Here is a 17,311-nt window from a genome sequence, read left to right as displayed (position 1 = left end):
ATGCAGAGCTTGGGGTTTGCCCAGCTGGCTTTTGGTTGCGTTGTGGCTCAGAATTTTCTCACTATGCTCTCTTTCATCTGTTTTGGAATGGTAATTTAATATCCTGTGATATTAGAAGCATGTAATCTCCTTTTTTTCATTTTGATTTTACAGAGAATTACAATAGAGAGATTATATGCGTCTCAGAAGAGACTTTGAATTTTTACACAAGTTTGATACTGTTATAGACTATGAGGACTTTTAGAAGTTGGATAAAATGCATTTTGCATTATGATATGGCTACAAGTCTATGGGGACCAGGGAGTAGAATATGGCAGTTTGAATAAAAATGCACCCCAAAGGTTCACAGGGAGTGTCTGTATTGGGAGATAGCTTTGTTGGTGTAGGTGTGGCTTTGTTGGAGGAAATGCATTACTAGGGGAGAACTTTGAGATCTCAGAACCTCAAGCCAGGGCTAATGGATCACAGTCACTTCCTGCTACCTTCAGATAAAGATTTAAAACTCCCAGTTCCATTTCCAGCACCATGTCTGCCTGTATGCCACCATGCTTCCTGCCATGACACTAAGGGACTAAATCTCTAAATTGTAAGCCAGCCCCAATTAAATTTTTCTTTTATAAGAGCTGCCATGGTCATGGTGTCTGTTCACAGCAATTCATACAACTAAGACACAGGGTCACACATCCAACAGTGGAGTCAGGACTCTGATCATATATAACTCCTGCAAACCTTACTCTCTTAACCACTGTGTTACCAGCCTAGGGAGACCTGGCCATGTGCAGACACCTCCCTAACCTACCACAAAAGACCATGTCTCAGCAAGAAACACTGTGAGTGGCACCAGCTCAAGAAATTCAGAAAACCAGGCCAGTAAGATGGCTCAGCAGGCACCTGCCACCAAGCCTGATGACTCGATGACTAGAGCTAGATTCCTGAAACCTCCCTGGTGAAAGGAGAGAAGAAGCTTCCACAAGTTGTTCTCTAACCTCCACAAATGTACCATACTGTGCGTATATATGTAAACATCATACACACACACACACACACACACACACACACAGAGTCAAATGAATAAGTGTTTAAACAAAAAGTAAAAGGAAATACAGAAAGTATTGCCTCCCAACAGTATCCAAGAGGATATTGGCAAGTATAGTTAACAATGCTTTGCCATAGTGGAGACACACTACCATATGAACATGGCTATACGTATGCCTTGCTGTTTTACAATAGCAATGATATAAATAAGAACTCATTTGTTTGCCCCGAAGTTCTTATGTCAAATCAAAACCATGAGGCACTCACCTGGAGGATGTTATTGGCTGTTACTACCGGGGCCTCATCGTTCACAGACTCAACGGTCACAAACAGAGTCTGTGGCAGACTCTGCTTCGCAAGCTCAGAGCTGTTCGCCAAGATGGTGAGGCTGTCGAGAAACTCCTCACTGCCGTCGTGAACATAGTAAATCAACCCCTGCTCCACCTGAAACCAAAACCAACAGGAGCACCAGCCAGCTGAAACTCAAACCCAAACCATGACGCTGCTAAAAAACAAACAAACAAACACACAAACCAGCTTAAGAATCCCTAAAGCACAGAAGCATGTCTTCATCCCACGAAGCCCGAGTGAGCATAGAGGAACTGTGATGGATAGCATCACACTTCATCCTAGAAATCAGGGAAATACCATTTCACCCTTGGAATAGGTTTAAGGGGGGGAAAAATAATGCAATGTGGCGTAGTTACGAGAATGCCGGGTTGGTAGCAGAATTGTTGAGTTTAAATCCCACCTCTAACAGTAACATGTACTGAGTGTGCGTAGCCCAGCCTTCCTACTAATGGGGCAGCACGATAAAGTGTTAAGTTCCACTTGCTTACTTAAGTGACTAAGTTATGAAGGTTTTGATTGTTTTATTTGACAATTTAAATGGTTAGACTTGGGCTCCTCCTCGGTTTCATTTCTCTTCCTTGGAAACATACGGATCAGGGCAACTAAGTTCACCTAAACATATTTTTTTGAACTAGGAAGGCACTGTTTCCTTAATTGTTCTCTGTGTCTGAGGTTATGTGTGATTGTGAGTTTTAATTAACTTCACACAGCCTGGATTTACCCTGAAAGGGAGTCTCAATGATGGACTGTCTCCATTGGGTTGGACTTTGGGCATGTCTCTGAGGGGGTCTCAGTTAAGTTCATGATGTAGGAAGACCCAACCCACTGTGGGTAGCACCATTCCCTATGCACAGGGTCCTGGACTGTTTAAGAGTTGAGAAGCAAAGCTAAACACAGGCAAGTAAGCAAGCAACATGCACGTATTTCTTTCTTTCTGCTCTTGATTATGTATGTGATACAACTTCTTGCCACTGTGGCTCTCCTGCTATGATGGACTATAACCTGGAATTGTATATTGAAACAAACCCCTTTCTCTGTAAATCCATTTTTGTCTGGGTATTTTATCATAGCAATGGAAATGTAACTAGGATAGCCTGCTACTTCCAAATCTCAATCCCTTGCCTTCATAATAAATCGTGTGTCTCTAACGCTAATATACATCTCCTGTGGACAGAATGCATTACAATCAAATTATTCCACCATGGAAGAACTCTTTTATGGCAATAAAGCAAATGCAAATATTCAGTTTTACCCCGGTTAGATTCCATCTATTTAATTTCAATTCTGAAATAGCCACTGGATGATTTAATTATTCCTCTTTGATTTGTAGTAACCAAAATTCTGATCAAATCCCTTTCCTCTTGACTGTACTGGAAACACTGGTGAGTGGAGTTCAGACCAGAGAATGCTCAAGCCGAATGGGAAATTAGCTTCAATGAGTCTGTGACCCAAACACAATGGTGAGAACTCCCAACACCCCAGAGGAGTTGCTGGAATTCAGAACAAGTTTCTGGGGCTGTGTTTGTTTTGACAAAATTTAGCCAAAAATTTTAGCAGTTCAGCTTTGCCCATTCCTGTGGCGCGTTTCCTTTAAGCAAAGTCTTTTGATCTTACAGGGGTATTTCTGACAAGGATTGAAAAGTTCAGTTAGGGTCTCAAGGGAAAAAAAAATCACAGCCACTGGTATACAGGTGCTATGAGAGTTTCTTTGGAGTTCCATGGGTAGAAGATTCCAGATAACAGGCCTAACCTCACATTCCTGAAATACGTTGTGTTAAGCTACTTGTGAACACACAAGGAGAGGGACTGGCCACAGATGAGAGACCTCAAAAGGGAGAGCATTGTAGGGACACCGGACAGCCCTCACTTCCTGGAGAAATGCATCCCCTCTGCAAAATCACACACTCTTGAATGAGGAATTTGTTCCAAAAATCACATATCAGTTCATGATAATGGCTGAAGGCTGAGAAAGGGTGTGTCTATTCCTGCCTTTCAAAAGTCAGTAAAACATCTGCTTTTCTGGTGTATTTTTTTTTTTTTATAGTACTAATCTTCACTCAACGTGTTATGAATTTCACATGTTTCTTGTTTCTCTGCCTCCTTCTTTCCCAAACCTGAGGAGAAAACTCCACACAGATGGGGGAAGGATCTCATTAGTTCACCACTTTGTCTCCATCACCTAGGTCTCGAAGCTCTGTCACAAGATACTCCCAAACTTATTATTTAACAAATGAACCCAGGGACTTTCCACTAAGACACTGAAGGCTAAAGACTCATGGGATTTGTGTCACTTTAAGTAAAAATGACAATGTCTCAAAACCTGGAGACTACAGGCATGATATATGAAAGTATGAGGGATCACCCATCAAACAGGTTCATGTGACCCTGCCACATGTCTATAAACAGGCTGCTCGATAACACCGATGCCCCAGAGAACGTATGAAGCCACACACACAGTTCGACCAACAATATTCTTAGGAACCCAGTCAGTCACTGACTTGACTGAGGCAGGACTCAGTACATGGTATAAAGGGTATCTGATGGAACTTACACCAAAGCAGAAGGAGGTTGCCAATGCTGGGCTTTCCAGCCTTTGAGATAAAAGCCATGACTGGCCAAAGCATAAGACCGAAGCAAAGAACCATTCACAATGTCAGTAAATAGTCATCTTCCCTGGGACACAGGGAGGAGCTGCTTGCTGCTTTCTTACCCTCTGCATCCTTCATGGCTTCCTGATGATACCTGTCTAGCCCCCCTGACAGCTGATGTAGACCGAGGTAGGAACCCTCCAAATGAAGCCTCAAACAATCTCTGCCTGTGGCGTACTCCTCAGCTACCTACATGGCCCCCATCTCTCAGGCCTCCACAGACTTGCCTAGGCTACTCCTTTAACTTCCACTGCCTTTTTCTGGTTCCTAATCTGTTTCTTCTGCACTCTTTATCTAACTCATCAAAGTCTAGATTAAACTTTATCCCTTGGCAAGCCACTTATGATCTTCTTCTTGCTCTCCAATTGGAATTGGATTTGTCAGTTCCGTACTCCTACAACACTACAGTGAAATACAACGTGAGAGACAAGAGAGCATCCTCATTAAAGATGAAGCGTCTGGCTCCTCCATGGCACTTCTTGAGGCAAAGAAATGTTTCGGTTACCATGGTGACACGCAGTCACTCAAATGGAGCAAGCCTTTAGAAACTGGATTTAAATCCATTAAGAATCCCATGACTTGGAATTTCAGATTTGTATTTAATTCTACATTTGGGTGTTTTGCCTGTACATATGTCTGTGTACCACTCGAACGCCTGATAGCCACGTCAGAGCCTTTAACTAGTCTTGCAGATGGTTGTGAGCCACCATGTGGATGTTGGGAACTGAACCTGGTTCCCCTGGAAGAGTAATCAGTGCTCTTAACTGCTGAGCCAGCTCTTCAGTCCCTAACTTGGAATCCTTAAAAGACAAAATGAAGCAACATTCATGTGTTTTTAGAAGGAGAGGCAAAGGCAGACAAAGATGGTGGGAGGTTATTTGTGGTTTCCAACCCAGAGAGTCTATATTGCCAGGGAAATCTGTAGGTCAATTTTCAAAGTTAAGAAAACAAACGGGAAATCATTCATTGACTCACGATTAGAAAGCAAAGTCTTAATAATAAGACCAAGCAAAGAACCAGATAGCAACCTTGAGTTGACTTTGGTTATTTTCATCTGCTCTCATCTGGATGCCAGAGGACCAGTTGTATCCAGTTAGGGATTACCATTACTGGGACTGAGCCACTCTGGACACCTGTGGTCCATGTTTAGCATATAGTACAAACACGTGGTCATTGGATGAAGGGAGACACGAGTGAAAAACATTCGCTAAAAGATGAGTCGGCCGAGTGTTCCTGGGATCAGTGAGAGGGCCTGGGCACTCATATAGAGGTGGACAGTCAGGATGTAAGTCAATTCAGGGTGTACAGGCAAGTCAGAAGAATGTAACAAAACAGACAAAGTTCAGAGAAAATCTGACAACTCCTCTTTCAAATAGTAAAGCATCTATGAGGCGAGGGACGGTTTGCTTCGGGGATAATCCCTCACACTACATTCTCAAGAGAGGCAGGATCTAATAGAAATTTCTAAATTCAGGTCAGTGAAAAGAAATGTTAAAGTGCTTTTAACTACAAAGGGTCCTCTCAAGGAGTCCTAAGTATTCCGTCACTGAAAATGTTTAGACAATGTTAACATGGTCTCTACAGGGACGCAGCAGATACTAGCATCCTGTGCGAAGTTGGACTCCAAAATCGCATCACTGGCAAAGCCTGTGAGTGTAAATGATACAGCATCAGTTCTAGCCAGCCCCCCCTCTGGCATATTCAAACATACTCAAACATATTAACTGAGATTTATTACCTCTTTCCTGGAAAATCTCATTAGCTTTACCCTTGGAAACTTGGAACTTTCAACATAACCGTGCTTTGGTGGTTCAAGGAGAACAAATTCACAGTCAAGACTCTCAAAATACTTGCTTGCAATTTGGAGGTTGTCCTGCAGAAGTACTTTGGAGCCCCCTTCTTGAACTGTGAGATTCTGCACCTCTAGAGGTATCCACTTAGGGATGATCTCCATAACCATCTCGGCTCTCTTTACAACCTGGGGGTCCTTGGTCACCTCTAGGGTGAACTGGTCCTTCTGTTGGCCGGGAGCTGTTTGGACATAGAGGACATGGCCATCATCAACATCCTTCTGGGTGAAGCTCAGAGTGGGTGTCACGTCTGCCTCCGTGATGCCGTCTTCTGCTGTGGATATTTGGAGGTCTCCGTGTACGGGTGGAGTTCTGACTATGAACACTGCCTCTGAAGGAATATCTTCTTCATTCCCAGCCTTGTGTTCCCCAACACAACACACAGAGACACAAGAAAAAAGGTTATGTGAAGAACTGTAAGAGGCAATCAAAGCCATCGACGAACTACGTGACTTCACTTAACATCGACAAGTGGCTTAAGTTACAAACAGGGTTGTTATACAGTTCAAAGTCAGGTCTGATTTGGGGGCCCATGCCAATATTTGGAATATCAGCCCTGGTCACAAAAATAAATAAATATTAAAAATCAATAGTCAACAGTTATGAAGTACCTGCACACAGCCCTAAAAATCCTGAATAGTCTAAAAATTTAGATGGAAAAAATTTAAATAAGGAGAGGGCTGGAGGCTTGCCTTGCATCTAGTGTTCGCAGGGCCATGAATTTGATCCTTAGCACCATGGTGGAAAGATTATCAAGAGTCAAAGGTGGCGGAAGAAAGAACAATTGACTCAGCAACATCTCACAACTGTAGGGGAAAGGGCTCTTTCCTTTTTTAGTTCTACCCTCACTAGCTCAGCACTTCCTATGTGTTTTCATTGTATTGATTCAGCAAAGACCATCCTGGAACCCTATTTGCAACTCATTTCATCACAAGGCTGAACATGCCACCTTGTGGTGAAATGAAATAATTCTGTAAGCTTGGAAAAGAATCATGTAACACTGGTGTTTTCTAGTCACCAAACTGCCTCTGGCTCAAACTCAGCTCTGATATGATGGGTTGCGCTTGGATGCCTGCCTCAAGTCCCTAAGGCAAAGGCAGAATGGCCTGCATGGGTGGGCAGCTGTCAAAAAGCCCAGCTTGCCCATCCTATACCCTAGGAAATTCCCCTAAAAAAATGAGCCTGGTCACACAGATCCACAGGACTACGCTCACTGGAAGTTTCAAGGTGGAAGAAGCTGGAGGAAAATTTGTGGCTCTGCTTTCACCCTGGCATTTTACTCTACTGGTCAAAATCAGTTTTATCCATCTGTTTCCAAGGCCACCTCCAGACGTCAAGAAAGAGACTATGCAATGCTGTCCTCTGCTGTCTGGGGAACCCTTTTTACATCTGCTACGACTTCCTCCCATCATAGACGAACCCATGTCAAAAGAAATGTTGCTAGCGCTGCTGTTAGCAACACATAAAAATAAAGAGCTCTTAATTTATCATAACATAAGCTTCTCTAAGTCCTAGTTCAGGCTGTACTACATGCAGGCACACACATGACTGCGTATGTAAACACAGCTTTAAAATAAGGCTGGACATTGTGCAGATTTTATTTCCAACTGTCGGAAAACTGGTAGAATCAAACTGAAAACCTCCCAACCTTTCATCTCAGTGGCACATAAATATGCACGTAAGTGTGTGCACACACACATACATTAGAACTATACCCAGTACCATGAAACACAGTGAGAGAGACAGAGACAAAGAGGGTGTTCTCAGAAGCAAACAAATGGATTATAAGCCCCTACGAGTCTAAGCCAGAAAGAACGCACAACACTTTGAATACCACTTACCTGGAGCTCTCCTCTGCTCAGTTTCACTGGTTTTCCTTCTTCAACTCGAAGGCTCTTGCTGTGCAGAGTCGGAGTGTAATGTTGGTGACCCTCCAAGGACACTTGGACCCAGATGCTCACATCTAGGTAGGCATCTTTAACTTTCACTGTCAGGTTAAAGGTATCGAGGTTGCCATCCCCATCGTACCTATAAATCACATGTCCCTGCTTTAGGTCATGCTGGGAAAATGAATGAAAGACAGAATTGTTGGCCAGGAGTCTGCCATGTTTAGGGGGTTGCACGATGTGGAATTCAAACTCATGGTCTGTTCTGACATCTTGATTTGTGGTGACACTCAGGTTGGCTGTTGTTAGAAAGCTGTCCGTCCCTCTGTGCACAAGCAGCCCTGTGTTGTTGACTATGCGGACATAGGCCTCTGACACACTGACCTCGAAAAGGGATGATGTGTAATGGACACCATCTGTCACAAAAAACAGGAACCGAGCGGAGTCTGGACCGTGGTGCCTAAAGAGCACATGCCCTTCCTGTAGGTCCTCTTGTCTGAACTGGTAGAGCTTCTGAATCGGGACAGTGGCGTTCACCAACTCTCCATTTGGTATGCCATGCCTAGTATAGAGCAACTGGCCATCATCAAAATCTATGTCGGGGTCATGGTAGCAGAGGTCTGCTAGTGTCAGTAAGCGCTGGCTGTCCCGCACGACGTGAAAGGTCTTATCTACCACACGCACTGGCTTCTCGTCATTCTTCAACTCAACAGAAACGCTGACTTTGATCTCTGTAGACGTGTGCTCAGAGTAAAGACTTCTGGCCCCTCCCTGATGGCCCAGACCTGTGGCAGAGGCCAGAAGGACGAATTCATCCCACTGGGTCTCAGAGTCATCATGAACATAGACCAGCCTCCCACTCACTATGTCTTCGTCTGTGAATCCAGTGGCCCTATTGTCACTTTCCAGAGAAGCAGACAAGCTGACCAATTTCAGTTCCCCATGCTGAGGACTCTTGGTGACTTTATATTGGAAGACATGATTGTCCAGTGTTTGAACAAATAATTCTGATTTTGTAATTATTGTCCTTTCTCCCTCTGTAACATACAGTCCGGTGTTTGTTATAATGATATGTGTCTTATCTGCTTTAAGGTTTATCCTAAAGGTATGATCTTTAGATTCTACGTGTTTTACAACAATTGAGAAACTAAAAGAATCCTGAGAGTGTTCCCCGAGCGTCCCCTGAGGTTCATAGCTTACCTTAGAGTCTGTAATGTTTTTTTGACTGAACATTGAACCAGATTTAAGAACTTTATTGCCAAGTAGCAGTTTTCCTTTCTTGGGTGGAATCAGTACCTTGAGATAGAGTTCCCTCTCAGGTACTTCCACACTCCCTGCTGCAGCCTGCAGATAGCCAGAATCCAATACTTTCTTTTTTGCGTTGCTAATCTCTAGAGGAATATTTTTCAGAAGCGTCAACTTCAGCCACTGCACAGTCACAGGAAACAGGAGCTCTTTGCTTTCTCTTCCCTCTATGTTAACTTTAAACTTAAAGTGATCCGTCACATTTTCTTGCTGCAATCCCTTGAATGAACTACAGTATCGGATCTGACTCTGGTCAACGGAACGTTGAGAAAAGGTCCTAACTGGTTTCCATTCTCCATTGGGTCCCCGATGCTGAATTTGGCCAAATTGAGGTGGATATGTGATGTCATAGAGAGTGTCCAGCTCATGTTGTCCGCCATTGACCTTCACAGACAAGTTGCTCCGAGTGATGAGAATGGTATCGCCTTGTGGTACCACCACGCCAGTCCTATCAGCCACTTCAAAGTCCCAAGGGACAGCCATGACCCGCAACACCACGGTATTGCTAACCAGCTCGCCATCAGTTGCTCTTAGAACAACTCGAGAGTTTCGATGACCCCTGTGCACATAGAAAATGTTGCCATCTTGTAAATCCGTGTCTGTAAAACCAGTGATGGCTCTCCCGGGCTCCCTGGCATTTTCTAAAAACCCAGCCTCTGAATTGAAATTGTTAAGAACCGAAAACCTGAGACGCCGAGAATCTGTGTCGGGATCTAACACCTGTATCACCCTGGGCGTTAGTCGATGCTTAGTGTTCTCAAAGAGAAGCAGGTGTCCTTCTGGGAGCTTAAGGTATGGGGGGTCATTCACAGGCAGGACAATAATGTTAAACACATGTGGAATAGGAGCCTGCAGCTGGGACGGCATTGCCTGCTTGGTACTGGAAAAAATCCGAAACGTAAAAGAATCCGTAGGCTCTTCTGAACCATCATGGACATACCACACTTTCCCATGCCTCAAATCTGACAAAGTAAAAGTCATCTCCATTTCCTGTGCAGGCCAAGCATCTATTTGAAGGAACCCGTGAGCTGGCATTTCCTGTATCTTAAACAGTATCTGAGAAGAATTGATACCCAGATCCATGAAGTGCACATCCAATTCTATATGCCTTTGTCCCAGTAAGGCTCGTCCACCTTCTTGGACTTCTAACTTATTCAAAACCAAAAAGCTGCCCCTTTGGTTTTTCAGAGGAGAATTGAGAATGGTCGTGGGAGGGGATGGTGGAAACAGGTCTTCCCCTGCCACAGAAGGATCTGTACCACGGAGACCCTCGCTTGTGCACCCAGCGGAAATATCTCTGGAAACAAGAGCATCCCGTAATGCTCTCTTTTCCAAATTGGCTTCTAAGGCTTGCAGGCATCCTTTCAGAGACATGCCTCGAACAGATTTCCCAGGCACAGACACAACTTCTAAGCTGCGCACGGTTTCCCACATCCGGTCATCCAGGCCACCCACGAACAGGGGGCCTTCGGATACAAACGCTTGGCTTTGCAGAGGCAGCCCTGCCCTTTCCCTGTGTTCATCCACCATGACGTCCACGTGCCTCCCCGTGACTCTGAGCTGAACAACGTGCCACTTGTTGTCACTAACCAAGCTGAACGAAGAGAGTTGAGTTTTTGTTCCGCCCTTTCCTACGTGAGCCTTCAGTAGACCCTCATGGATTTCCAAGGCAACGAAATCTCTTCCTCTGCCTGACTGAAATAAAAGCAAAGCCTGAGGGGTTCCAGTTTGCACAGCAAATCTCAGGAACCCTTCCCTGTGTACCTTCCATTCTGGAAAGGTAACATAGGACCTAGAGCTGAAAAAGCTAATAGCTTCATCCTTCCCAGCAAAAAACTCATCATTACACCCCAGCGACACCTCATAAACCTTCTTAAAGCCAGGGTACGACCTAAGGGAGGTGAGGATCGCCCTCTGGTTAAACACCACATCCTCCATGCATCCACGGAAGTTGGGGGTCTTCCTGTCCAGGTAAGGGACCCTGAGTCCCCCACGACCTCCTATATAGATTCCATGGTGAAAGGTGAAGTTACGCATCCCACCAGCCAGCTGGACAGTTGTCTCATAATGCTTGTCAATGACCAAGAGAACAGTATCTTTGCCATAGTGCAGCTCCAACGAATGCCAAACCAGATCGTCCACACGAAGTCTTTGCTCAGAAAAGAGGATTTGTTCCCCCGTGCCCGTGTTTATTTTCACCTGAAAGAGACAAAAGCCATAATTAATGATGCCCATCAAGGTGTTCATCCCTGTGCTCTTGGGGAATGGGTTGCTATGGACTGACCCCCTACTAAACTTGAGGCTTAAATCCCCAACCCGGCAATGCCGAGAGGCGTTGAGGCCTCAAAGAAGCCATTGGGTTGTTAAGAGGGGTTAATGCAATGTCCTCCCAGAGAGTGGGTTCTCTTATGGAATGGACTGGGACATAAGAGGGGGTTGTTAGAAAGCAGGTAATATTTAAGACATGCTAGAAAAACTGGAGTCAATCCCACCCTGCGTACGTGGCATGTCATCTTATTCTACAAATTATTCCAGTTTGTTCTCTCTTTCGGTTGCTTGGTGTTCTCTAGGAACTGAATGCTTACATATTTTAAAGATTATTTTTTTCAAAAGCATACCTGTAATATTCCAGACAGAAATTCTATCAGGCAATAGTCGATTTTCCCGGCTGCAAGGAATAGTAAGCCTTGTGGCTTGCTGGTTTGAAATCTTAACTGAAGCGACAGCTCAAGGTAAACCTCGGCGGTGCTGAGCCCCACGTAGCTTTCCCCATAGAAAGATGCTACGGGGAAGAAAAGCACAAGTCAGGACATGTACCCCACAATGACAATGCATTATATTTCCTTCCTCTTCACAGACTGACCCTGCTGAAGAGAGCTGCCTCACCAAAGGCCACTTCTTCTCCCAAGGGTGCCCCATGAACCCAGCATGCCGTACAAAGGCTTAGCTTTCTCTTCCCCATCTCAGGACAGCTCTGAGAGGTCGCTTCTTCATTAGAACCCTCCAAAGGAACTGCCAAGGCTTTCACAGATTCGGAGGCAGCTCAAATTCCTCACCTCCACAAGTCTGCCCCCTTGCCATCTGCAGGGGTGCTGATTCGGGGCTCCCTCTAATACACCATTTGGGTGTTAAGTTTCATCTCCAGTTTAGCTTCCCACGGAACCTCACTGGTAGTAAAAGTGGCCTTAGATAGCGACTCTGGGAGGGAGTAGATGCTGAACCACCCTCAACTGAGATGACAATGAATGAGTTTTGCTGTCGACAGGTGGGGCCCAGGAAACCTGGCAGAGATGCCAAAGTCCTGCTGGTTATGAACTGGGGTGGCATAGTAGTGACAGAGTACACACTTGTCCAGCTGTGAAACACTAAGTGATAAGAAGCAGAGGGCAAATGTAACCACGAGAACAATGAACCTGGGTACTGAGCAGCTTGAGGTTTTTACAAAAAGATACACTGGGAGAGGCCAGTGTCCTTCTCATTGCTCACAGCAGAAGGACGGAGGAAGCTAAGGTTCATACCAAAATCACCAGAGTACGCAACCTCAAAAAGTCCCAACTAAACGAGCTCACTCTGAGGAAGCAAAGGCTCAGGTGGGATAAAGACAGAACACTGCTGTGTGGAACTGGAAATCTGCATCGGAGCAGTGTAGTCGAGCATCTTGACACGTAGAACCCCCTGGAGCCCTCTGAGCCCACAGGCACAGGTTATCCTCTTATGAAGGCCAGCGCCTCGGAGTTTGCAGAAGCCTTTCTTCACGAGATATCATGGGACCTCTAAAGACAGACTCTATTGTTCCTGCCAGCAGCTAAATCAAAAGCAAAGGGAAAGACACAACCCAGCCTGCCCAGGGTCGTAGTTGGCTGGATATGAGATAGATAAGGCTCATGCAAAGAGGGTGTCCATATGATCACCTTGGATGCTTCCCCCAGCTCCTCCCTCTCTCCAGGATTTCTCTGTGTAGCCCTGGCTGTCCTGGAGCTAGTTCTGTAGACCAGGCTGGCCAGAGATCTACTTGCCTTAGTCTCCCAAGGGCTAGGACTAAAGGTGTGTGCCATCAGGCCAGGCTCAACAGTGGATCTCTATGACTCTGCCATACTATGTGTTGCACCTTAAAATTTATTATAGTCAGGGAAGCAATAGAGAATATACTGTAGTACCCAAGGACTAAATTCAATACCATGTACCAGTGTTCAAAATAAGTTTAGAAAGAAAAGGAATATGGCAACATGATACCGCCAAGAAAACATATAATTCTCTAACACTAGATTCTAAAGAAAACAACACTCATGAAATGCACAATGTACTGGCTTGTTTTGTGTGTCAACTTGACACAAGCTGGAGTTATCACAGAGAAAGGAGCCTCCCTTGAGGAAATGCCTCCATGAGATCCAGCTGTAAGGCATTTTCTCAATTAGTGATCAATGAGGGAGGACCATTGTGGGTGTTGCCATCCCTGGGCTGGTAGTCCTGGGTTTTATAAAAAAGCAAGCTGAGCAAGTCAGAGGAAGCAAGTCAGTAAAGAGCATCCCTCCATGACCTCTGCCTCCAAGTTTCTGCCCTTTGTGCATTCCAGTCCTGACTTCCTTTGGTGATAAACAGCAATGTAGAAGTTTAAGCTCAATAAACCCTTTGCTCCCCAACTTGCTTCTTGGTCATGATGTTTTGTGCAGGAATACAAACCCCGAGTAAGAAATCCAATAAATGATTTATTTAAAATGATAAGGAAGCTGAATAAAGTCAAGAAAATACAGATAAATAAGCAAGACCAGAAAAACAATATATCATGTTAATAAGAAATTGAGCAAAAGAAAATGTGGTATATATGCACACAATAGAGTCTGATTCAGCAATAAAGACCAAAACTGGGTTATTTGTAGGAAAATGGATGGAGCAGAGATCTTCATGTTAAGTGAAATAAGCCAGACTCAGAAAAACTAATATTGTATGTTGGCTCTTATGTACAAAGTTTAGGATGCAGACATAGGCATTTGGCATGAAAATGGAAGGGAAATTGGGGAGAGGGAGGGTGCCATGAGAAAGGGGGGCACAAGGAGGAAAGAATATAGGAAAATACACAATATGTATGTATGGCAACTTCAAATTAAACCTGCTGTTTTGTAAAAATGAACACACACTAGTAAAGAGACAAAAAAACACTTTAAAATATTTAAAACATAAAAAAAGAGAGAAATTCAGTAAAGAAATGGGGATCTTGAAAAGGAATCAAACAGGAATCTTGGAAATGCAGAACTCAACAAGCCATTTAAAAATTACAGTCAAAAGCCGCAACAGCAAATGAGATCAATAGAGAAAGATGAGCTGAGCTTGAAGACAAGTCTTTTAAAAGATATCTCCCAGATAAGAAAGAAGACTGAAGGAGAAGGAGCTAGGGGATGAAGATGAAAGCCTTCAGGAACTTTGGGGCATCATTAACGGTACAAAGGCTACATCCCAATCATTAATGGTTCAAAGATTGCACCCCAGGAGGGCCCAGAGGAAAAGAAACACTGAAGGCATACAATGTCAATTACATGACATAATGGTTAAAAGCACCCATCACCTTGGGAAAGATGTGGATGTCCAGATATAGGAGAGACAAATGACCCAAACAGATGTGTCCAAAAAAGATGCTCAAGCCAACTTATTATAGTGAAATTGTCAAAGTCACAAGACAAAGAGAATTCTAAACCCCCCAAACAAGAAGCTTCCAAGTCCTATTTAAAGGAAAGTTCACTAGACCAAAAAATAATTTCTTTTTTTGGCAGAGTCTCACTATGTATCCCAGGCTGGCCTTGAATTCAAGAACCTGTCTCAACCCACTAAGTGCTCAGATTGCAGCCAAGTACCACCATGTCTAGTTGCCAAACAGAAGACACAGCAGAAGCAGCCCTTGTCAAGAGGGCAAAAGCATCAAATCATAAAGATGAATGGGAGGAATCACAGAGCAAATAGAACTCAAAACAAATAGAAAAATTAACACATTTATCAAGCGTAAGGCCATACATACGTACAAAAACCTTCAGTGTTGATAAATTAAATCCCCAAATTAAAAGATAAGGCCTGGATGAACAGATTAAGAAATAAAGCCCAACAATATGGTTCCAATGAGAAACTGATTTCACTGGTAAGGCACACACAGACTGGAAACGAAAGCATGAAGACATGTCCCACAAAGACAGAAACCAAAAGTAATCAGAGATAGCTATTCTTCAATGAGACAAAATATATTTAAAGACAAAAACTGCAAAAAAGAAATCAAGAAGCTTAGAATGACCGAAGAATCAATGAAACAGGAACACGTAACAGAGCCAGAAGTCTCAGAAGGTTAAAGACATTTTCCAGCAAGTCAGGTGACCCAAGTTCAGACTGATCTTGTGACCTACACAGTGGAAAAAGAGACTCAACTTCAAGTGTTGTCTTATGGCTTCCACATAAACACCATGGTACCCCCCCACTCTCTCATACACACATACACACACACGTACAATCTTTAAAAATGTAGACTATAATAAATTGTAAGTACTATGAACCTGTGTTGAAGCACAGACTTCCATAAAACTATCTTTAGTAGAGCTAAAGAAAAAGATGGGATCTAATACAATGTCAACAGGAGGCCTCAACAACACACTCTTTTGTGTGTGTGTGTGTGTGTGTGTGTGTGTGTGTGTGTGTGTGTGTGAGACAGGGTTTCTCTGTGTAGCCCTGGCTGTCCTGGAACTCACTTTGTAGACCAAGCTGGCCTCGAACTCAGAAATCCGCCTGCCTCTGCCTCCCGAGTGCTGGGATTAAAGGCGTGCGCCACCACGCCTAGCTAACAACATACTCTTTATTCACACAATGAATAGATCATCCAAATAGAAAAGTGACAAACATAATTACACCATACTCTAGATCAAATGGCTTTAGTAATAGGCACGACAAAGCATTATGATAAAAGACTGCTTACATTCTAAGAGACTGGAACTTTTGTTAGATCTCACAGCCAGAGTTGGTAGCTTAAGACTGTAACCAACTTGTTGGTTTAACACATCTTTAAGAGACAATGAAATAGCCAACCTTACTTGCCTTGTATTTCCATGTACTCAGCTTTGAAAAACAAAACTAATGCACCGCTGTAGTCTTAAATGATGTACTCCTCCGTGCTCATGACCCAGAGCAATGCAAGTGAGTTATGATAATTCTTTGCTGGAAACAGCAAACAGAGGCTGAGAGCAGCTTTGTAAAATGAACATTCACCACAAATGCTGAATGTAACATATGGATATTGTTTGATAAACAATAATGTTTGTTATCTGGGTCAAGTGAGGTCAACTAAAAGTCAATGATTTAATCTCTTGTAGAACTCTGTTGAAGATTTCTGTGTCATATCCCTCAGTCCTTCCCTCTGTGATGTATTCTGTGCTAGTCAATAAACACAGAACCAAGCCCTTTGATAGGGACACTCACATGCATAGATAAGAGACAGACAGACATATAGACATGGACAAACAGACAGGGACAAAAGGGCATACATGCGGGAGGAGGGGAGACACGGGGACACATTTACTAGACAGTTTTCAGGAAGGCATGGCTCAGACTCATGCAGTAGACAGAAAGGAGGAAGAAAGACATGGGGAGAGTAAAGAAGAGAGTTCAAATCTGGGCTCACTCTTGGTTAAATGACACCAAGGGAAAGTGTTCTGATTTCTTTCCTAAATGTTTCACTGACACATTATTGGTGACTCTGAGCTCACTATTAAAGTGTTCAAACCAACCACAGGCAGGCATTTTCAGAACATTTTACCCACAACTATAGAATATACATTTTTTCCCTTCAGCACATAGAACTTCCTTCATAGATCATATATTATGTTCAAAATAAATCTCAACACACCCGATTCAAAATCATAGCAGTATCTTTTCTCATCACCGGGGAAACACAACTAGAAATTAACAACAACAACCTTCAGAAGCTTTGTAAAGTCAGAGACTCAACAAGATGCTACTGAACATACCATGAGTCATTAAAGAAATCAAAGATAAATTCAAAACTTTCTTGAAAGAAGTGTGAATAGAAATAATCTATCAAAATTTCTTGGATACAACAAAAGCAGACAAAGTATGTTTCAAAATAAATGAAAGCTCTAAACCATGCAACCTAATGATATATCTCAAGGGCCCAGAGGAGTAAGAGTAAAGCAAATTAGTCAGAGGAAAGACATAACGAAGAGACTAAAAACTGAAATAAGATCAATGA

At 43.5% G+C, this 17,311-nt stretch overlaps 1 protein-coding gene across 1 annotated transcript in view; it reads right to left on the bottom strand.

Annotated features, from left to right (window-relative positions):
- Positions 1 to 17,311, bottom strand: part of LOC110328881 (chondroitin sulfate proteoglycan 4-like) — a 64,672-nt gene that overhangs the window by 38,242 nt on the left and 9,119 nt on the right. Inside the window, exons 2-5 of the mRNA XM_029544129.1 lie at positions 11,694 to 11,857; positions 7,726 to 11,274; positions 5,773 to 6,243; positions 1,303 to 1,479 (exon numbers count right to left, since the gene is read on the bottom strand). Of these exons, the coding sequence (XP_029399989.1) occupies positions 1,303 to 1,479; positions 5,773 to 6,243; positions 7,726 to 11,274; positions 11,694 to 11,857 (4,361 nt within the window). The remainder of the gene's footprint in view (positions 1 to 1,302; positions 1,480 to 5,772; positions 6,244 to 7,725; positions 11,275 to 11,693; positions 11,858 to 17,311) is intronic.

This window comes from Mus pahari, chromosome 11 (genome assembly GCF_900095145.1).
Source record: "Mus pahari chromosome 11, PAHARI_EIJ_v1.1, whole genome shotgun sequence".
Classification (NCBI taxonomy): domain Eukaryota; kingdom Metazoa; phylum Chordata; class Mammalia; order Rodentia; family Muridae; genus Mus; species Mus pahari.
This window is presented reverse-complemented; position numbering and strand designations above follow the sequence as displayed.